This window comes from Papaver somniferum, chromosome 11 (assembly GCF_003573695.1).
Source record: "Papaver somniferum cultivar HN1 chromosome 11, ASM357369v1, whole genome shotgun sequence".
Lineage (NCBI taxonomy): Eukaryota > Viridiplantae > Streptophyta > Magnoliopsida > Ranunculales > Papaveraceae > Papaver > Papaver somniferum.
This window is the reverse complement of record NC_039368.1, coordinates 132,068,286-132,091,798: the sequence shown is the minus strand read 5'-3', so window position 1 is coordinate 132,091,798 and position 23,513 is coordinate 132,068,286. Positions and strand designations below refer to the sequence as shown.

The 23,513-nt window shown below is 36.2% G+C and overlaps 1 protein-coding gene across 1 annotated transcript; it reads right to left on the bottom strand.

The window, feature by feature from the left end:
• Positions 1-10,773: 10,773 nt before the first annotated feature.
• On the bottom strand, positions 10,774-12,468 carry LOC113320862 (probable WRKY transcription factor 41). The gene is made up of 3 exons (XM_026568758.1): positions 12,051-12,468; positions 11,819-11,944; positions 10,774-11,703 (listed from the first exon to the last, which is right to left on the bottom strand). The coding sequence occupies exons 1-3, from the start codon at positions 12,326-12,328 to the stop codon at positions 11,454-11,456; spliced, it is 654 nt and encodes a 217-aa protein (XP_026424543.1). The 5' UTR covers positions 12,329-12,468; the 3' UTR covers positions 10,774-11,453.
• Between the last annotated feature and the right edge of the window lie 11,045 nt (positions 12,469-23,513).

Below are 23,513 nucleotides of genomic sequence, written 5' to 3'. Positions count from 1 at the left end.
AACTCAAAGAAATCAACAGACAATTGAAGAAGAAATTGAAATACATTATGCTGAACAAGCACGTTTAATCTGCGAATGTGAAAGATTGAGAGCGTAAATGGAAGAACAAGAGCTTCAGGAGACGATTCGCCAGAAAAATCATGACAATCGAGAAAGAAGGCGTACACAAAACCGGAATAACGATAATCTCAATGAGGAGTATGATAGAGTAAAGAGAATGGCTGAAAGACAGCGAATTGAATTAATAAGAAATGAACAAAGTTATGGAGGGGAAAATGAAAGGCATCATCATTTGCGAATTCAAGATAGAGATGAGGAATAGAATCGCAGAAGAAAACGAGATGAGGATAATGAAGAAGAGATGCAAAATTTCGCGAGAGAAGATAGACGTGAACGCAGAAGAAGAGAGGAAAAATTAAAGAGACCAATGGATCAAGATTCAGATGTAAATAAACAAATATTGAAAGAATTAGAAGAAATGCTAAAGAAGTAGGTAGAAGACAATTGGATGAAGCAATAGAAGAAGCTGCGAAAACTCCATTTACAAGGGAAGTACAATTAGGAGGAATACCACCAAAATGCAATTTGCCCGCATTAACCAGCATTTTTGATGGAACAACTTGTGCAATTCAGCACATTAAAGCCTATGTGAGGTGCATCTTACAATGGGAAAATCATGATGTTGTATTGTGCAAATATTTCGCATCCAGCTTAACAGGAGAAGCGTTAAAATGGTTTGAAGGTTTACCAAAGAATACAATAACCTCCTTCAATTATTTGCAGACTACATTATTGGGGGCATATATAAGTAATAATTCCTCACGACCTGGTATAGAAGATGTGTTTGGATTAAAACAAAGGATTAACGAAAGTTTGAAACACTTGACTAAAAGATGGAGAACTATGTGTAGCGAAATGGCTGACCGTGTAGATGAGAGATATCTCATATTGTCATTTATCAATGCTATGTTTGCAACAAACCTATTGTATGTCCAAATTTTCAGAGTCAAGAATACGATTATAATGACTGAATTGCGAGAACTTCAAGAAGAATACATTGCTCTAGAGGAAAGGCAAAATGAAACGGAATCATATCCATTTGCGAACACCAGCTCACAAACAGCGAATGCAAGCTTATTACCAAGCTAATAAACACAGTGGCGAATACTTCGCAAGTACAACAAGAGAAGGTGACAAGTAGCAATCAACAGAAACTGGTATCTATGGGGAGACGAGATAAAGAAGAGTATAAAAGAGAAAGAAATTTCTATAATCGTGGAGGAAATAACAAGATTCAAATACTCGATCAACCACAAGAAACTTATGGAGGTCAAAGACAAAACTATAATAAAGGACAAGGAAGTCACAAGGTAATATGGGAAGAAATCAAGATGCCACCTCTAAATGCAAGTGTGGAGAAGATATGGGAAGCTATAATCTTGATGGGAAATATACCAACACCATGGAACATGGGAACGGAACCACCTCCAAACCACAGAAGTCATGAATTTTGTTCTTATCATCATTTTCATGGACATACCACAAATGATTGCAGAAATGTAAAAAGAATTATTTTGAGAATGATAGATCAAGGAAAACTAAACGACTTTCTGGTAGGGCATCCGCAATCTCAACCATTGCCACCACCACCAGAACATCACAAAGTGAATACAATGAAAAAGAAAGAAACATTCTTCATAGAAGTTGGTGCAAAAGCAAAAAATCTATTCTGTCACTCTATCGTACATTCATATAAGACAATTGAATATTTTCATGATAATGTTTCGAGTAGAGTGTTCGTAAGAGATAATGATGGAAGAGAAATTATGAATATTGCGAAAATCTCACCACTAGAGGAATGGCAGAAACAGATCATTTCTTTTACTGCAGAAGAAATTCCCGAAGGAGAAGAGGTGCATGACAATCCATTGGTAATAAAATTATAAATTAATCCAAAACCGAAAGAAGATGAGGATGATGAAGCTGAAGATTCATGGGAAATCAATAGAATTCTAGTCGATACTGGAAGCTCTATGAACATCTTATTTTATCATACTTATAAAACCATGGGCGGAAGAGATGATGATCTTATGCCATCAACATATAAGATATATGGTTTTAATGGTACTGCTAACAAGCCTAAAAGGGAGGTTACTATGCGAATTCCATTGAAGGGAATATCTTCTGAAATCTCATTCTGTGTCGTTGATGTAGAATCACCCTACAATGCGTTAATTGGTCGACCTTGACTACATGGGATTCTAGGTGTAGCTTCAACTTTCCACCAGTGCATCAAATTCCCTCACCCCAATGGTGTAGGAATCATAAAGGGAGATTGGGTCGAAGGAAAGAGGTGTTACGAAACTGAGATAGAATCTTGCGAAGGAAGAACAAATAAGAAGGAAAACTGGCGACACAAAATCAAAGATGTACAAAGAAGTGAGAGGTTGATAGTGGATACAATCGAAAGGAAAGGAGAAGAGATGTTGCGAAATTAATGCTAGCTCAGAATAATAACGATGAACATACCACTACCAAGGAAGCAGTATCAGAAAATAATAAAGAAGCATAGGATGGCAAAGGTAATAAAAACAAGAAATGTATCAATGATTAAGTTGTTGCGATAATCTCGCAATAATAAAATTCTCAAAAATACATTTGATTGAACGAAAAAATTGAGATTGCGAAATTCAGATACTATATGATGATTTGCGAGACTCTCGCAGAGATAATGAATTTTACAGAAAATAATAAAAGAAGAATGACAAAAGAGAAAGAGGCGAACCTTTATTGCGTACACCCTAGTTCGCGAATACAATTTCGCAAGAGGAAAATGTAAGACCTAAAGTACGTAATATAAGGGGGTACCCGTTGCATGGATCAGGGAAAGGCTACACCTCCCCCGGAACCTGAGTCATGGAGATTTGGGGTCAATGAAGCCCATCCGGGAGAGACACCTTGGATTCTCAACTTAAGCATATGACTTGGGTTGGGCGACTAAAGTAATAAGGACTCTCCCAAGGAGTGCAAATTTGATCAAGGTGCCGAGGTACACGGTTGAGTCAAGAGTGCCAGGGACGTTTGAAGCGTACCTTGCCATTGTTGACAAGTCTAGAATTATACTGCACTCGGCCTGAAGAAAACCCCACTTAGGGTGCAGTCTCGTAACCATAAGCCCTATAGGTAAAAGGGATAAGAGGCTGCGAAAACAACTGGTTGTTGTTAAGACTGGATGAGAGGAGCTAACCTTGTATGGTAGAAGTACGCCTCCTTGAAGGGGAAACCAGGGGGGAGATAAGGGCGGCACCCTCCATTAGGGAGCTGATAAGTGTCTTAAGACGCAAATGTCATGAGGCTTTTTATTCCCAAAGGTATTAAGGCTTGTCATATTTGTGCAACAATCCTGAAGAGGAAATAATACAAAAGAAAAAGATAAGACGAGATCAATGGGTTTTCGCATGAAAGTGCGAAGACATCCTGCGATTTCGTCGCAAGACGACAATGTTATGGGGATTTATTTTCGCAAGAATAGTTAGGCCTGTCATATTGTCACAACATTCCTGAAGAGGCCATAATACAAAAGAAAAAGTTAAGGCAAGATCAATGGGTTTTTGCATGAAAGTGCAAGGACGTCCTGCGGTTTTGTCGCTATGACAAGAGGTGGCATAATAAGACCTTTAATTAGGAAGGCAAAATAAGACCACACAAGAATGAGATTTTGAAAAGAAACAAAATTCACTTCGCACAAGATTGCGAAGTTATACAGTAAGAATTTTTTTATGAAATCTCTCATTTGGATTCAAATAACAGAGGCAAGTATGGGAATGTATGAAATTAGAAAATGTTATTTGCTTCCATATGATAGATTTACTCAAAGATTCAAGAATTAATGATTATATTGATTAATTGTATTGCAAAGAAGAATTGTTTTAATTAATGCAGGTCAAAATGAAAGAAACACAAATATACGGAAAGAAGAAATAAATGTACAAGTATTACAAAGAATCAAATAAAGAAATAAAGACTACTTCTTGGTTAATCCTTCATTATCTTCATTAGACTTATTCCCTTCTTCGTCTGCGTCAGAATCTTCATCACCATCAGAACTTCCATTACTATCAGATTCTTCATCGTTAGCTTCGCTATCAGAGATAATCAAACTGGGAGTATTATGTGGTATTTCTTCCAAATGACAAGGATAATCAGAATGTGGGATATTATGATCATCACAAACCATTTTGATAGTTTGATTGCGAAAATGCATCACATCATTCTTAAAATTCGCAACAGTGATCTTGATTTGATTCTTTAATCTAGAATACTTGTCGTTGCGAGAAGAAAGATTCTTTGCGAGTTCCTCCTTTTCAGCTTCGAGTTCCTCAATCTTTTCACGATATCTATTTTCAGAATCTGCGAGCAAAAGAAAATCAATTATTAACTTGATGAGAATTCATAAGAAGCAAAAGATTATTAAAGAAGAGCAGTTAGTAACCTTCTCTGTCAGAAATCATATCTCTAATCAAGGCTGTATGGTCAGCTTGGAGACTAACATTTACACCTAAGTCTTTTCTAGCATCATCTAAGATTTTTGCATCCCAAAAAAATTCATCCTCACTACTTATAAGAAGACGAGAACGAATTTGATTTTCCCTTTCGCAGAGTTCGATATTCTTGCGGTTAGCTTCATCTCGTTCAAGTTGAACTTCAAGAAGAGCCTATTGGAACCTCTCCAGAGCCTTGGAACCTTTATCAGAGATGCGATCATTATCATCTTTGAGACCACTAATTTTAGTTCTTAACTCATCGATTTTCTCTTTAGAATCAAGAAGGAGACGCTTAAATCGGTTGGCTAAGCCTAAACTATATCTATGATCAATTTCTAAGAGGCGAAATTTAGATCTAAGCTCATTTAGAGAAAGAGAAGAAATTCTATCATTTGAGAAGCTATTTAAGGAATTGTTAAGACGCTCAAGAAGGGTATCATTATCCAAGGCATTAGGAAATGAACGAAGAAGGGTAGCTTCATCAGAAAGACCATAAATGTCTGCAAAAAGGATCATTTAAATAAGATAAAACAACAGGATGAATGAATAAAGAGAAAAGAGAAAAGTAACATACCGTAAAGCTTATTATTAGCTTGCTGAAGACTAGAGATTTTGTTCTTATACGAGGAAGAATCAATTTCTAATTTTCTATTTTTCTCGCGAAGACCTTTAACTTCAGCTTCCAATTCTTCATTCTTTTTGCGAAATTGAAAATTCTTCTTTTCAAGATTTTCAAGTCCTCTCTAGATCTGAGGCAACAGCAAAAGAAGCTTTTCCAGCCTGCGAAAAAATATAAAAAATATTAATATTGAAAGAAATTTTGAATTATAACAATGAAGAAGTAAAAGGATAAAAATATACCAGACTATTGAGAGAATGCAAAAATCGGGAGTCACTGATCTAGAAACTCCACGAAGAGAGCTATCACCATACAGTAAAGGAACATCGCAAAGGGTAGCGAGAGATTTGCAGGTATTTGCGAATTGGCTATCTCCCATTCCTTGTAGAGAATCGGAAAAGAGGCCAGATAACTTAGCCATAGAAGATTCAGGTGGAGAATCTTCACTTGCAGCAAGATCATCGTTGTCCTCATCACCCTTATCACTTTAAGAATTTTCATGAGGAGGAATATTTGAAGGAGAAGAAGAACGAACTTTCCTTTTCTTTGGAGGAGGACCAGTTGATTTTTCCTTGCGAAGAGCACCTTTACCTTTATCACCAATCTTCGCAACATCAGTAGACTCTTCTACTTCAGCAATAATCTACACACACAGATACAAATAAGAAATGGAAGTAACAGTACTATTAAAAATCATAAGAGAAACTTTCTTACCTCATCCGTGTATGAGCGAAGAGCTAACAGAGTACTAGATTTCCCAGTCATGTTAAAACTATCTTTTAGTTTTTGGATCTGCGGAATGTCGCAAGAGTTAGCGAACATAATAATAAAAATCAATAAAGAAATATAAAATGAGTTAAATGGGAGAAACATACCTCTTTCTCCTTCTCGGGCCAAGAGAAAACCCAAGGTTTATAAGCAGCGAGATTCGCAGGAAGAATATTTGACACGACAATGTGGGGTCCTTTTAGCATTAAAGGAAAAACACACCATTTATCACCTTTGGATTGGCGAGGAGTTGTGTTTTTACCAGAAAGCCAATCAATATCTTGCATGAGAATTTCGGCTCCATCAATGTTATCTTTCCTTTTTAAGCGAATACCCCAGCGAGTATTCTCTTTCTTCATGGAGATAAGTTCATAGTTCTCAAAGAAATTCACTACTGTATACTTCTCAGCAACTATCTCTAGGTTTGCGAATTTAGGATCCCTAAGTTCTTTGGAGTACATAGATCCTCTACCAGCACCACGATTAGCGAACTCTAGCATCAGAAGGATGTAGTCCCCACTCAGTTGGAAGATGGCTCGCGAAAATACCGAATGAGCGAGAATTTCATAAAATAAAGGAAGATCTGGGTTATAAAGAGGAATAGGGTGACCTGCGAGAATATGACCTATCGAAATTATGATTGATTGATCATCACAATATTGATCAGAGAAAAGTTTGACAGAAAGAATTGATTTGGCATTCTCACTAGGAATTGGTGGAGAGTGTGAAACCTTTATCAGCAAGATCTTTTTGGACATCTTGTAAATTCTTTTCATATCTATGACCACTTGGAGCCATGTTTGAATATAGAGTATGGGAATGTATGTAAAGTAAAAGGATTGAAGGAAGAAAAAATTACAGCAGCAGAATTTGCAGAAGAATAACAAAGTTGCAGAGATGAGAAAATAAAAATATAAGAGAAAGTAAAAATAAAAGTGGAAAAAGAGGGGAAGAAGAGTATATAGAGGAGATTTTTTACTCGAAGAAATAAACACCATTAAGACGAAAAGACGTGAGCGGTTGAAAAGCAGCGGTTACAGAAGACGTGTCAAGAAACAAATGGAAGAGAGAGTACGTGTGATAAATGTATAATATGAAGAGATGAACAGCTGCGTCATTTCTCACATCATTCTCTACTTTGCAGAGAAGATATGAGAAGAGGAAAGATGTAGGATCAGAATCTCGCAATGACAATCTTTCAGCGAAATTATCAGTGACACAGTACAACAGCGTCGCAGAACAATTTCAGAAATGATAAAATAAATGACGTCAGCTAAGATCACGAGAAAGATATGATAATCCTGCGAAAATTAGAGAGTTTGCGAAATTAACATCTGCAAGGTTGCGAGAATGTCGCAAACCATACCCGAAAATAAGGGACAGATTAGCTTTCATCTACTATGTATTTCCTTATAAATAGCCATTCGAATTGTAAAGAAGGGGGGCTTTGGAAGAAAGAAACAAGTAAATAGGAGAGAGAAAGTTTAGAGCAGAGATCATTCTTGAGTTCTTTATATTTTCTTGTAAGAACATCCAAAGATTAATCAATAAAATTAAGGATATAAACCTAAAATGAGTTGATCAATAATGAAATCACATGAAGAGTGTAGTGTAGGATTTCCTGCAACTACATATATATATCAAATTTATCAATGGTTAGAATTAGTCTGTTCTTTTTAGTCCGGGCCGGTCGGGAATATGAGAAGAACCTCTATTTGTGCCCCTTAAACAACCAGTTCTGATTCTCGATCCCGTTTCTTGTGCCAGTTATCCCGCTTCCGATCTGGTTCCATTCAGGTTCTTTCGGTTTCGCTCCGGCTCCTATGCAGCTCTAGTACTAGCTGACTTTTCGTGACACATAAATTATACCACTCAAAGATATAAGATATTGTTACAACAAAGAGAAAATTGACTACATTGGAAATGCGATCGCAAAAGGGAATCAAAAGTAAACAAAAAACATGGAGCTTAGGACAATGCATCATAGTTTTTTTCTTTCGATAAAGATAACTCCTGATTACGAATGAATAAAACCCGATGGCCATGAGACATATCGATGTTGCAGCCGTTCGGAAAATCCCACTGTTAGAGCACTGCTCGGTTAAACCCACCAAGCAGTGGTATGTCAAGTTTGGTTGTCATATTTAGCTCCAAAAATTAAGTCGCTTAATAGGTAAATTAGAGTCAACTTCGTTTTGGTTACACTAGGAATGATAGAAATATTGTGATCCAGTTACTCACGAAGATATGAAGATGGATCGAAGACAACAAAGAAATTATCCTTGAGCTTGAGGTCAGTAACTGCAGACTTGACTTGTTCAATTTCTATCATGTTTCATTCAAGTCATTTAGATTGATAACATAACATGCAAGGTTATATATAGTAATAGACTTGGTCATATTAGTATGATCAACGTGTAAAGGAATTACATTGAATTACAAAGTATAACATTTATCTTTTAAACTTCGTAAATGTGTCATCGACATAATCTATGAAACTTATTACTCGATTATGTATTGGATATGGGTATGATTTCATCCTAGGAAACTATGCTTTATTACATTGGTTTAAGTAAGTAGATATACGAACTTGTTTCGTAATCAAAAGGAAATCAATAGTTATTTTGGTCTGGTTTTCTATGAAGATCTACTGGATGACCAATTCGTACCTAAGGAGGGAATTAAGGTAGAACCGATCCTAACTTATGCTGGGAGTCAAGGTAGAATAGATCCCTACCTATGTACTGTTATAAGGTAGAACTGATCCCTACGTATGTATCTTTACAAGGTAGAACCGTTACCTACCTATCTATTAGTATAACGTAAAACCGATCCTAACCCATTTCGGGAAGTAAGGTAGAACCGATCCCGACCTATCTATCTTTTTAAGGTATAACCAATTCCCTTAAGCAAAAAACATTTTCTAATATCACGTGCACTACAGGGTTTGTGTGATTTTGGAAATTGAGTTTGCATAATAGTAAAGTTCAAGATGTCAACATAGTGAGTAATTTGAACATGTGGATAATTTTTTATTAATTAATTGTTCAAAGATGTTCCTTGATATTTTTAGTTGGATATTAGTTGTGATTTTGACAAAACCGAAAATATGCATATCTTTGAGAATTTTAGATTTTTTTTGTATTTACTTGTATCCAAATCACCTTGGTCTACAAATAGAAAAGTTTTCTCCACTTACAAACTTGATCCTTAGCCGAGAAAACTTCATCTTTGTTTTTTCGGGGGAGCCGACTACTAGTATTTTTTGTAATACTATATCGGAGAGGAAAGTACTCTAATTAGGAGAAATCTCTTACTCCGCTCATTTAAAGTCGTCTGCGGGATCGAGAAGCTCTATTAGTACCGTTGGTAGGAAACTAAAATTTGCATTGTTATCTTAGTTTTCGATTATTGATTTAATTGACTAACGGTTGAATATTTGATTGCACCTAGTTTGATAGTTCAATGATCATTCTCTTCTGATATAAGGTAATTTCTAGACCTGTAAGATTGATCCATTGATTTGCCATAGTTAACCAACTCCGTTCTGTGTGAAAAAATCAATAGAGGAATAAAAATTTTATTTGCAGGTTGTTACTTTGAATATTAAATCGAAGATTGAAGATTTTGAAGATTTGAAGACTAGGTTCTTGAGACTCTGAATATTGAAGTACTCAGGATCATTGGTAATAAACTTGAAACTATTAGCATATATGCCCAAATATATTGTTAACCTTAAAATTGACAACTTCATCATCCAATTTTAGTGATCAGAAAACAAATGTAAACATGTCCAATGATGATGAAAGTTTTACATAACATCCATCGTATCGTTGCTCCAAACATAATAAAATTTCAAGCATATCCAACGTCTATTGAAAAAGATATTCATGACGCCGTATGACTGTTTCAATGAACGTTACTACGGTTACAGCTTGAAATATCACGTACATTAGATTACATCCAATGGTTTGATCTTTATGAAATTTTTACGGTGTATACATAAGGACAATATATAACACATATTAGCATAATCCAACTATTGGAATTTTTAAAATTAGGTTTTCTTACGCTGTTATAAACTAGGAGATTTCTGAACGTAGATAGTTTCACTAAAAACCGATTTTGGAGATTGCGTCATATTCCGATTTAATTTAAATTTTAAGTAAGAATTTAATACCTAATTGGGTTGAACGTATTAAAATTTCCGGAAAATCTAACGGTAAAATATCTATGTTTGAGAAACATATGTTTGTGGAACCTAGTATACTATGAAAACAAAATTATTTTGTGGAACGAGAATACCTGATAACACATCCATAATAAAAATTAAGATTGATTAGAACCACGCCAATATTTTCGTAAAGCAATCCATTATTAATCTCGAGCGATAAAACTAATAAAAAAAATTGCACAAAATGGTTGTGCCGATAACGCGTTGAAGTAATATGTAAGAAACATAAATAGGTAAAGAAAAAGAACTTATTCATATGAATATTAATGTAGTATCACATAGGAATAAGCCTCTACTTATAGGCTAGAGTGTCAAGTTACAAAGAGAGTCCATAAAGAGAAAAAACCAAATAGCTCACACTCCACTATTTACCGAAGGCAATTTTTATTTACTTTTTCTTCTCTTTTCTTTGTTTTTTCATTTTTTACTCTTTTAATAGAAAGGTTACGAGTTCGAGAGAGAGTCCATAAAGAGGAAAAACCAAATAGCTCGCACTCCACTATTTACCGAAGGCAATTTTTATTTACAAAACTAGAAACACGTTTCCTATATGATACCAAATATACAAAATTAAAAAATATGACAATTCGTAATGCCTTACAGCTGTGATGTAGTCGGGCCACATCCAATAAAAAGAGAAGACAACCTGTTTCAAAACATGTCAAATAAATAAGATGGCCATATACTTCTACGATTTGGCCCACCATATCGTAGCTGCTCCGTTCATACTGTTGAAGCCAACCTTATGCTCAGTTGCTTCCTCCATGACTCAATAATGTTGTCAAGTACTATCGCTGACGTCGATTGACTCAATGATGTTTTCAGTTGATAAACTACTGTACAGGACAATCACAATTAACTTAACTCATAAAAACTTTGGAGGACTATAATCTATTGGGAAATCCCAGTCCCAACTAGAGTCCTGATTCAAATAACTATATTTAGAGGACGAAGTTGCACTAACAGTACTTGGTGAAATAATCATTTGAGATTTACCATCATGAGAATCAGCAGTAGTTTGTAGTAAATGCTCACAAATATTATAATTTTCAATATTGTTCATTTTGTAGTTGGATTCTGAAGTTGTGGGAGTACTTATAAATGTAGGACTAAGACTAGGACTAGGAGAATGAGTTTCAGGTTGAACCGAAGAAGGGTAGAAGTGATTTTCTTTACTCCCTAAGCAGGTACCAATATCAGGTTGTGGTGAAGTAGTAGAATAGATAGAAAAAGAAGGAAAAGACTCAAATTGTTTATCCTTGTCTTTTGCAACTTGAAAACTTGATGTTTAAAAGTTTATATATGTCTCGTCAGATGATTTATCCTCCCCTGGCTCTTCATGATAATTTGGCCAATGACGCTGATCATGCTCTTGTTTATTTGTTGAATATTGCTCTGAAAGTAGTGCTGATGTTTCACTGCAGTTGTGTTTTCCAATATACGTAACGTTGAAGTTGGACGAGTCTAGTTCGCATCGTTGAACTTGTTTCATTGCTAAACAACCTTGAGTCCTTCGATAATGACATTTGAAATAACCTCTGCAGAGTGATTTATAAGAATATCTAGTTAGACAAATAACATCATCAAAGAGAAAATTTTGCCTCTGGACTAGTGGGTGGATTGGTGACTTGAGAGTGTTATTGTTCCCTTTACCTAGGGTACTTCCTTCCACGAATATCTTTCTGCCCATATTTCTTCCAATTGTATCCATCATGTAGGGGTCCTTCTAGTCCTGTTTCTGATGAAGCACGTACTTGTTCCGTCCATCTTACTACCGCTCTGATATACGTGATCAGACATACGTATAAGCTAGACGACAAATCCTATACTGAAATAATGTTGTACGTTTTCTGTGTATACCATACAGTTGTGTCAGTTGTTATACCTTTTTCGTGAACCTCCTGGGATGAAATCGGAATTGGAATCGCTGAGGTGGCTTCCGGTACTGATATGAACCTTGGATGAATGCGGGGTGGATTCCTTCTCCATCTTTACTTGTTCTAGCATCGAGAGAGAAGTCTCAACTGAGCATAAAATTTTGGTAATCAAGTCGTGACCAGAAATAGAGGAGGGATTAAGCTGAGCTTGAAGTTCCTTTAGTAGCTCTATTGCATGGACTGTCTCTTTTATAATCAAAGGCTTCTTATCTGTGTTCTCATCCATATTGTAATTATATGCACTATAAACTATACGTTGCAGATAGTGGATGTGAAAAGTGAAGTTTAGGTGTGGATGATCAATAAATTTGAATCTGGGGAGTTCGGATTTTCAAGTTTGAGTAGTTGCTATGTTTTGTCGGGGAGTACTCCAAATTCAGGTTAATTAGATATATCAATTACTTTGTTGAATGAATTATTATATATATGAATCGAGACAACAAAAATGTGCCTAAAATGGAGCTAACGATGTTGTTTCTTGATCGAAAAAGATAAAGCAAAACATGCTTTGATGAGTGACGAGAGGCATTCTCTAAATCCTCCCCACTGCATTTCTCACATGCGGGGGCTTTAAAGCGTTTTAGTTCTTTTATTTTACTTATCTTTTGTATCTTTTGATCTGTTCTTGCATGATAAATTAAAGGAAACAAATCAAGAAAGTAACGAGGGGCATAGATATGGATCAAATATAATAGGTAAGCAGAGGGTTGGCATTATCTCAGTGGTAGAGCATTTGACTGCAGATCAAAGTTGGAACCCGGTTGAGCCTTAAAAGATTATGTTTATGCTAATGTTTTTTATTTAAAAAATGAAATGCTTAAATAATCTTTCCCTTTGAATCAGAAAAGAGAAGAAGAAACAACTATGAAACTTTTTTCCCTTAAACACTAAACATTACCTTCACATGTTGAAGGAAGAAAATAAAAGTAGTATCAGTCGGATGCTAGATTGTATCACTCTATTTCTTCTGTCACTCTCACTTACCCATTTTTTTCTAGAGAATATCTCTTGTCAATAGCTTAGACCCAAACAAAAAAGTTAATGACTAATCAAAATCAACACAAAAAATTAATATAGATCAAACTCATAGGATAAATCAAGATCGAATATAACGGCAATCAAACAGAAGAATCAAGTGTATTAATCAAAGTTCGTGGTCACTAGGAAGTTCTTATAGATATTTTGGGTAAGTACCGAAGAAGATCTATTTGAAGTTCGGAGGTGTGAAGTGATTAATTATGAATTCGCAATAGATTTTTTTAGATGTATTCGTAGATTAGCAATAGTAATTTGATATTAAATTATGATTAGTTAATTAACTCTGGACTCTGGAGTTGCACGAATAAGAAAACAAAGTTAGCCAACGAAGTTTCGTACTTTCGTTTAATTTTTATTAAATTTCTCAGTATTAAAAACAGGATCATAATATGTTGCCCACCTTAAAGGTCAGATGCTCACATGGTTCCTTCGTAAACAGTACCTCCACAGGTGTAGGAAAGGGCATACCGAAGTGGAACAGTAGTGGATCATATTTCAACCACTATTCATTTATTTTCTATATTCCTAAACAACATATCAATCCATCCCAAACCAAAAGAAACGTTAACGAGAGAGAATCTCTAACACAGATTTAACTGGTTGTATATCAGTGTCGCTTGCATAGCCTAGTAACTGAAGGTTCTTGATAACACAAAATTGGTTAAAAAGACCAAAATCAATAATATCTGGGTGAAATGAACAGTTAGATTTTGATACTGTTTAAATGGACAAAAATATAAAAATAGGCAGGATGTAACCAGTTTCATCGTGCCCATTTTCAAATATTTTTTCTTATTTTTAATTTACACATGATGTATCCAGTTTCATCCTTTCTACTTTTTAAATTTAAGCTAGGATGAAACCAGTTTCATCCTTACTATTTTTTTTGGCCATTTCATTCAAATTATTTTTTACTCGTCCATTTGAACCGTGATTTAAAAATATTTGGACAAATAACCCATTTTCCGTCTTGATAAAGTTATATTTGAATGTTGGTTCCAAGCCAATGAAACCAAAGTGTTATCTCGGAGAAAAATCATCCCTCGAATCATAACTTTAGTGAAAGTGAGGAAAGAGACAGCAAGAAAAAAATGAGATAATGAGCTTTTGTTTGGTGAATAACGATTGTGCACAACTAGATAGGTCTTTGTATTTTACCGATTTTGTAAATTCTTTTATCTCTAATAAAGGAAACACAAAATTGGTTAAAATTACCAAAATCAACAGTTCTTAGGTGAAATGGACAGTTAGATTTTGATATTGTTTAAAAGGACAAAAATATAAAAATAGGAAGGATGTAACCAGTTTCATCGTGCCCATTTTAAAAAAAAATTTCTTATTTTTAATTTACACAGGATGTATCCAATTTTATCCTTGCTATTTTTTAAATTTAAGCTAAGATGAAACCAGTTTTATCCTTATTATTTTTTTTTTGGCCATTTCGCCCAAACTATTTTTTACTCATCCATTTGAACCGTAATTTAAAAATATTTGGGCAAATGACCCATTTTCCGTAAAGGAAAATCGTAGATCACGGACATATATGGGTTCATGAAGTAGCCTTTTCAATCATAGTGATAGACTTCTGTTTATGACGCAGATTTTGGGTTATAGATCTCATCTTATTATCAAAATGCAATTTTAAATTGCGATGTGATGAACGAGGCAGACTTCGTGTCACAATTGGTTTACATCGAAACAAAAGTTTCTCCATAATTAGGAGAAAAATCGTTAGCTCATCTATCGTACAAAATTATTGATGAATATACAACAAATAGAAAATTAGAATCACAAGCCATCGAAATAACCAAAATCGAAATAAACATCTGTAGAATCGAATACTGAAGTTATGGTTGAAGTGAGTTCACAAATATCATAATCTGAAGTTTGCAAATCCGGCACTCTGCAAGGAGAAAAGGAACTGGATTCTGAAGTTGCCGGAGCTAATAAATATGGTGATGAAAACGAACTACCTATGTAGGAGAAAATATCGTTGTTTCTTTTTTTCTCTATACATAGAATGGATGTAGAAGGCGATCTTAGTAATGTTTGGGTGGTCCCTGAATTCTTTTTTTTAACATGACAACCTGATTGAAAATGGATGATTGTTTCTAGTGATTTTTTCAGTCGTTTTGCATTTTGTTGATCAGGTATGTTTACAGATCCCTTTACTGATTGGCCTGGTAGTAAATGTGCATCTTGAATACAAGTATGTTTTTGATAAGAAATTCCCAATTACTTAGAATTCTTAATTAAAATTAGGGTTGGGGTTAGAAATTCCTAAATTCTCTTGTTTTAGGCATTAGTTTATTTTTGGAAATTGTTCTGTTTTAAGAATTTTATTTTAGATTCCTAGTTATAGAAGTAGTTTCCTTTTTAGGTTACTTTTCCTTAATTTTATAAGTTCAGTGTCCTATATAAGAAGGTCTTGTGTTATTAGTTTGATTATCTATGAGAATTATAAGTTTGTTCTAAGTTTTTGTGTTCTTTTAAAGTCTACTCTGCTGGCCGTCGGTAAGAACTATTAAGTTCTTATCAATTGGTATCAGAGCAGGCGTATCTTGTTTATGACCAAAACTTGAAAACAAAAACAAGTAATTATGGAGAAGCAATTAGGTGAGCTAACGGAAAAGATGGCTGAGATGACTCAAATCAAGCTTTGTTAATTGAGAGGATCAGCCAGCTTGTGGAAAGCAAAGCAGTTGGGAATAATGAGGGACAAAACCAATCAAAAAGAGGAGGTGAGCGATTATATTTTTCCAAGTTTGATGGATTTGATGTAGAAGGTTGGCTCTTTAAGGCTGCACAATATTTTGAGTATTATGAAACACCTGCGAATCAGAAAATCAAGTTGGCAACATGTAATTTAGATGGTAAAGCTTTACAATGGTATAGGTGGTTGAAGAGAACTAAACCTGTAGTTACTTGGGGAGAATTTGAGAAACCATTATTAACCGTTTCGGTATTACTTCATATGAAGATGCAGGAGAAAAACTCGCTAAAATTAAGCAGTCAGGTTCATATGTAGAATATTGCGAAGAATTTGAACGGTTATCAAATTTGGTGGATAATTTACCTGAAGAATTTTAGTGAGCTGTTTTCTAAGTGGATTAAAAGACGAGGTAAGACTAGAAACTCAATCCCACACTCCTATTAATTTACATGATGCAATGGAAATTGGAAGGTTGCAAGATGAGAAGGTAACATTGCGAAAGCAATCATATAGAATAACACCAAAGACACCTAGTGTTGTTAATACTAGTAGACCTTTTAATTCTAGAGCACCTATATCATCTTCAAAACCCATGACAGAAACTCCAGTTGTTAGAAGATTAACTTAGGCTAAAGCTGAAGAAAGAAGAAAGCAACAACTATGTTATAACTGTGATGAAAAGTGGCACCGTGGTCATCGCTGTAAAACTCAGACATTGTTCTTAATTGATAGATATGACAATCAGGATGAAGATGAAGGTATAGATGAAGTTGCTATAGAAGAAGTATCTGCAAAAGAAACCGCCGAGATTTCTATACATGCACTGGATGGATCATTAGCTCCACAAACCATGCGGGTACAAGGAGAAATTAAGAAGATTAAAGTTACCATACTTATCAATTCTAGAAGTACCCATAATTTTGTTGATTCTGCGATACCTAAAAGAATGAGAATTAAGATAATTAAAGATGAAACTTATGAGGTGTTGGTAGATAATGCTGCTAGAATGACTTGTGAAGGAAGATGCTTGGATCTGGATTATAAGTTAAATAAATATGGGTTCAAAGGAACTTTTTATGTATTGCCACTTGGGGGATGCGATGTGGTTCTGAGAGTCCAATGGTTAGAAACGTTGGGTCCCATAACTTGGGATTTCAAACATTTAACCATGGATTTTAAGAGGGATGGTGAACGTATTCGACTAGAAGGAGATAAGAAAAATAAAGTAAAGTTAGCCAACATCAATAGCATCCAAAAACTCTTAAATAAGGGATCAACTGGGTTCTTTTGCAAAATCAACCAATGTTTAGAAGCATAAATTAGTCAAGATACACCAGGGGAGATACAAGAATTAATTGAGGAGTTTGGTGAGGTGTTCTAGGTACCCACAATGCTGCCACCTGTGAGAATCCATGATCACCGCATAACGTTACAACCTGGGAGTGCTTCAATCAATGTACGACCTTACAGGTACGCACATTACCAGAAAGGTGAGATCAAAAAAATTGTTAAAGAGTTGGTAGACTCAAGATTAGTTAGCCCAAGCACGAGTCTCCTGTTTTGTTAGTTAAGAAAAAAGATGGCACTTGGCGTATGTGTGTTGATTATAGAGCTTTAAACCAGGCTACTATCAAGGATAAGTTTCCTATTCCAGTCATTGATGAGTTATTAGATGAACTACATCGAGCTTTATTCTTTTCGAAGCTAGATTTAAGATCGGGCTATCATCAAATTAGGATGTATGAACAAGATTTCTACAAAACAACTTTTCGAACCCATGACGGACACTATGAATTCCTAGTGATGCCGTTTGGATTAACTAATGCTCCATCTACATTTCAACATCTTATGAATGATGTGTTCAGAAATCAATTAAGAAAATATGTCTTGGTTTTCTTTGATGATATTCTGAACTATAGTCCTACATGGGAATCACATTTATTGCACATTCGTGAAGTATTCCTGATATTAGAAAGCCATCAACTTAAGGTCAAATTAAGTAAATCTTCTTTTGGTACTAAGAGGGTTGAGTATTTGGGTCATATCATCTCAAGAGGAGGAGTGGAAGCTGATCCTAGCAAGATACGGGATATGTTGGACTGGCCGTTACCAAGAACTGTCAAGGCATTATGAGGATTCCTAGGTTTGAAAGGATATTATAGGAAATTTGTATAAGGTTATGCTAATATTGCAGCACCACTTACAAAATTGCTAAAAAAAGACGGTTTTTTGTGGACAGATGAAGCAACAAACGCATTTGTTAACTTGAAAAGTGTAATGACATCCACACCCGTGCTAGCATTACCTGACTTTACAAAGACCTTCATTATTGAAAGTGATGCTTGTGGAGTAGGAATAAGTGCGGTTTTGATGCAAGAAGGTAGGCCAATTCCTTTCATAAGTAAGCCACTTGGACCTCGTCAAATGGGTTTGTCAACTTATGAGAAAGAGTTGTTAGCAGTAGTTCATGCGGTTACTAAACGACGACCTTATCTAATTGGGAGAAGATTTCTTATTCGGGAAGACCAACAAAGTTTAAAGTATTTTTTGGATGTTAGAGCTGTAACACCGGCACAACAAAAATGGTTAACAAAATTATTAGGCTATGACTACGCGATTGAGTACAAGAAGGGATCGTCAAACAAGGTTGCTGATGCACTTTCTCGAAAATTTGAAAACGGTGAAATTTGTTTCGTAACTTATGTTAGTTGTGCTTGGATGGAATACCTATTGGTGAACTAAAAACAGATCCGTGGATCACAGATTTCATCTTTAAAGTGAGTCATTGTAACACCTCGTGTTTTTTTAACATGGCGCATGATGAAAGATGTGTCATTGCTCGAGATGAAGCTTCATCTAAAGCTTCTGTTGCATGTGAGATGCATTTGGCCCAGGGCCAATATCCGAGTAAGGCCCATCGCGTATACATATTGGCTAAGGCCAATATGGCATTAGTTGGAGGCTACATTGGACAAGAGCCAATCTTGCATCAAATGATGCATTAGGACAGTTGGGTAGATGGCCTTGAGTTTTCAGCGTAATCATTGCGCATTACAAAAGTTATTGGCCTAGAGCCAATACCGCACAATCATTGTGCATCAGACATAGAAGGCTGGCAGATCGAATAGTGCACAATCATTGCGATGAACAGTGAAGCAGGCATGTCAATATCCTCCCCTAAACATATTTGTAGAAATTCTATTAAGACATATATAAGGAGGGGTACTTCGTTGAAGGTGCATATGCGGACTATGTACCAAGTAAGCTTCATAGCTTATCCGGAACAGTATGAATGATGCCTAAAGCTCATTTATAGTTGTGTAGCCTTGCGAAGAGGGCATTTGATGCTTAGGAATCACTATGCCATGTCGTGGAGCCGATGATGCATAATCATTATGCATCTTTGACGGAATGGCCTACGGACCAGGCCATTACCAAATTCTGCTAGGCTGCGGCCTTGCAAACGAGTTGGTTAAGTTTTTGTCCCTTTGAGGATGAACTACGGTCTGTGCTTGATCCCTTTAGAGTAGGAAAGGGTACGTAGGCAGCCGCAATGAGTTGGAGCATTGCCGGTCCAGCACGTTGGCCCCTCATATCATCTAAGCTCGGTGGCTCGATGCAAGAGATGATTGCGGCCAGACTTGATGAGGAATGTTGCATGCCAGCAAGTGGATGCTCATACTTCCTATCAAGCTACGAAGAGTCGGTGAACGGAGTAAGAGAATGGCAATAGGCTTGGGTCGGCCTATGCCTAAGTCCACGGCTTATGCCTTAAGTCTGGATATGACTCGGGAGCTGACGGTTGCTCATCTAGATAGGAAATTCAGTGATGAATTCCCTACATTGAGGCACATCCAGAGATGCGTGCAATACGCATTGGCCATAACCTCTATGACTTGAACTCTTGGCAACGGCCTTATGGCCATAGACCCTCCGGCGGACAAGGATGACTTTGAAACGGTGTGGAAGCTAAGTTAGCTGCATCATGCTCCACGAGCATGTTTGCAAGGTCAAGATGGACGTGCGTTTGCCTGGGGATGAGGCCAGATCGTAGCTTCATCATGGTGCACCGGGGAGATTACGGCCTACGGGGCAACGCGCCAAGGGCGAAATTTTCCGGTCCGTCACAGTTGGTATCAGAGCAAGTTCCGAGAAAACACTAGGGACTTGTGCGGAGTGGACTCATCGGCGAGTATTTTCCTTGAGGAAAACTTTAAATTGGATAGTATGCCAACTTTTGCGTGGAAAGGAATTTGTAACTGCTACGCCAGTTACTTTGCGAATCGAGTTGAGCTTGTTTAAGTACTATGAGTTTGCCTGGCCTAAGCGGCCCACCACTTACGAATGGATATGCGGAAGACCGTCTGGGACGGTGGGTAGACAGTGAGACTGATCATCCCCACACATTGGAAACTGTCCAATGGTGTGCAATGTCAGGCCCGGCTAGCATCCCACTTCCAAGTGGCAACCTGGATGACCGTCAGGGACGGTGGGAAAATGGAAAACTGTTCCACACAGTACTGTGCTAAAACCTTGTTATTTTGATGACATCTTCAACCTTGTGAACTTTAGGGATTCTTGGATGGTGGTATGGGACGCCATTCAGGATACCTGGTCGAGATATCCTCTTGGCACTTGCCAATTGCGATTCTTGGTGTTGTTGTGGGAACTTTTGGATTCCTGGGAAGGTGTTATGGGACATGTGCTCAGAAGGTCTAAATTGTTGTTCATGACAACTTGAAGAAACCCGTGATTTCTGAGCATCTGGTATCAAAATTTTGCTCAGGAAATCCAAACCGAAGAGATTGTCTACAATAGTTTTGGTTTTGAATTTCGGGGATGAAATTCTTTGAAGGGGTGAAGAGATTGTCTACAATATTTTATTTTTTTAACCAGGTTATTACTCAATATAAGAAACCTGTTCGCTGTGTGTCTACCTGGTCGGGTTCATTTATAATTCCTGATCTTCAAAAATTTCGATCCGATAATGGATCTGAGTTCTTATCAAAGGAACTTCAAGCTTATTTTTCTAAAATGGGAATTGTTCACCAATGCAGTTGTGTTTATACTCCACAACAAAATGGTGTTGTTGAAAGAAAGCATCGACATTTACTCGAAGTAGTTTGTGCTCTTCGTTTTCATTCCAACCTTCCTATTCAATTTTGGGGGGAATGTTTATTGGCAGCAACTTACTTAATAAATAAAATGCCAACACAGCTTTTAAATCATATATCTCTACATGAAAAATTGTTTCAACACAACAGAACCAACTTCTTTTAAGGATGCTATGCAGATTCCAGTATGGCGCAATGTTATGGTTGAACAAGTTCGGGCCTTGAAGGACAATGACACTTGGATACTCAATTCTTGAGTAACTCTGTTGCTTGATTTCTTTAAACTTCTGATGATGTTCGTTGTTGAGTGGATGAAATTTTGGTGAAACCTCCATATTTGCTCTTATCACTTTAAGATCCATAAAGTAAGATGTAGACAGAAACTAACATCATTGAATTTTTTTGAATCCACAAGGTTTTTCAATGCTCTCGTCCTTGTTTCTAGCGCCAAAATGTAACTACGAAAAATCCATAGCTACACCCAAACCTTCATTTGTGTTCCAACTCCTAAGTCTAAACATTTATTCACAGTCAAAATGAAATATAAATACTAAATGTGCTAGAAATGTAGATGAGACTCATGATTTTTTACATGGTACGATCCATAATGGGATCTACGTCTATGGTTCTTCACTATGATTTATTGATTACAAGGTGAGACTCCATTAATAAGTTTTGGAGCTTTTCTAGATCTAGTTTTTGGGGAAGAAGATGAAGTTTGACCAAATAAAATCTGATCCCTTTCTCTCTCTTAGATATTTTCTTAAGTACGAGAGAGTAGAAATGAATTTACAAAAATATCCTTTACATATAAATTAAAAAAAACTAAGCTAAGATACTATGTACATAATTCTAGAGATGCTAAGTTACTCCTTCTTCCATATGGCGCCACGCCTCGAGTGTGGTTTTTGATATCCACACTTTGCACACATCATGATATTAGACCAAAAAAAACAGATAAGAAGAAAAGGAAAAAGTCATTGGGGCATAAGCTCCGGTAGAGAAATGTTAAAAATCAATGTAGTTGCATAATGATGAGTTTTTATCCACATAATCGATACGGAAATGATGATGCAGTACATACCAGGAAAAGGATCAAATGTTTTCGTTTTTTTTCTTTTTTTTTTTGACCAAGCAAAAAAGAAAACATAAAAAAACACTTCTGACCATGAAGTTTTGCGCCTAATATTTCCCCTCAGTGTAAGTCATTAATTAACTATACATACATGACTCTTTGAATTCACCATTTCCCCGTCTGAAGTTTAGATTGTAAACTTAATGGGTTAGCTGCTCAGGGAAAATCTTGAGGTGCAAGAAGAAGGTTACAAAAGCCAATTCTGTTCCTTCAAAAAAAACAAAAAAAAAAGCCAATTCTGTGGTGTCAAAGAGAATAAGAATTCACAGCTATTCAGTTACTATAAGTTGGCTTGTTTCACCCTCAAGGCCCCAACAACAAATACAAAAAATTGCCTCTCTTTGCATGAACTGCAACAAAATGCAAACTTGATATCATTGCAAAAATTCACAGCTATTGAAATCACTAAAAATTTGGAGAAATTTGCAAATGTCAAATCACAATTAATCTGCACTCTTCTAAACAAGGAAAAACACCAACAAGAAAGCACATGAATTTTCTACGTCTTAAATAAATTAGATAATGATGTCACAATGTTAGTATCAAATAAAGGCGGCCATTACAATATCTTATTTAATTTTTTTTGATGAGACATTCAAAAGACAAGATGACATGCAGCTAGGAAAGGTTCCTATATATTTTTGAGTAAAACTATTTTGAAGGGGTGGATATTGAATCAATGATTCTTTTATTTTTGTTTGTTTAGCTTTCCTCTTCTTAGGACACTTCCAGAATAATTTTATCCCTTAATAGATTAGTCTGATGCAAAATTAGATTCTTTTTATCATATCTGTCCATGTCCGTACAGATGCAGAATAGGAATACCCAACCCTCATGTATTGGAAGTTTATGATTTTGCATAGAACATCGGTATTTACAGCTCCAAAACAGTAAACTGTAACACAAGTCCAATTACCACTTGCAGTGGGTACTTTGAGCAACTGCAGTGGTGCGAGTATAACCAAAGACCAAAGAGGAAAAAAAGATCAAATTTTGGGTTTAATCTGGTGTGTGACCCTACGGTGGAAAAATTAAATTTGGTCAGACGGACATTATACCAATGCCTGGTGTGGGGCGTAGAATATACCAATGCCTGGTGTGGGGCAGGGAGTATACGTTCGCCCGGTGTAGAAAAAAGAAAAAAAAAAAGAAAAAAAGTGGGGCGGAGGTATTATGCCCGCCCCATGCATTTGAAGTTTGTAAAGAGTGGGGCGGAGGTATTAAGCCCGCCCCACACAAAAGATTAAAAAAAAAAAAGACGGGCATGCATTATACGTTCGCCTGGTGTGGGGCGTGGACTATACGTCCGTCTGGGGTGGGACGTGGACTATACGTCCGCTTGGTTATGGGGCGTGGACTATATAAACGCCCGACTATATTTGGGTTTTGTCTTGGTCGCAGACCAAATTTG

Bases quoted from the DNA above. Each gene is read 5' to 3' on its own strand.
- LOC113320862 (XM_026568758.1), bottom strand. From the start codon at position 12,328: ATGGATGAGAACACAGATAAGAAGCCTTTGATTATAAAAGAGACAGTC. The intron at 11,945-12,050 runs GTATAACAACTG...CACGTATATCAG, and splicing joins CCAGGAGGTTCACGAAAAAG to AGCGGTAGTAAGATGGACGG. The intron at 11,704-11,818 runs GTAAAGGGAACA...ATCACTCTGCAG, and splicing joins CGTGGAAGGAAGTACCCTAG to AGGTTATTTCAAATGTCATT.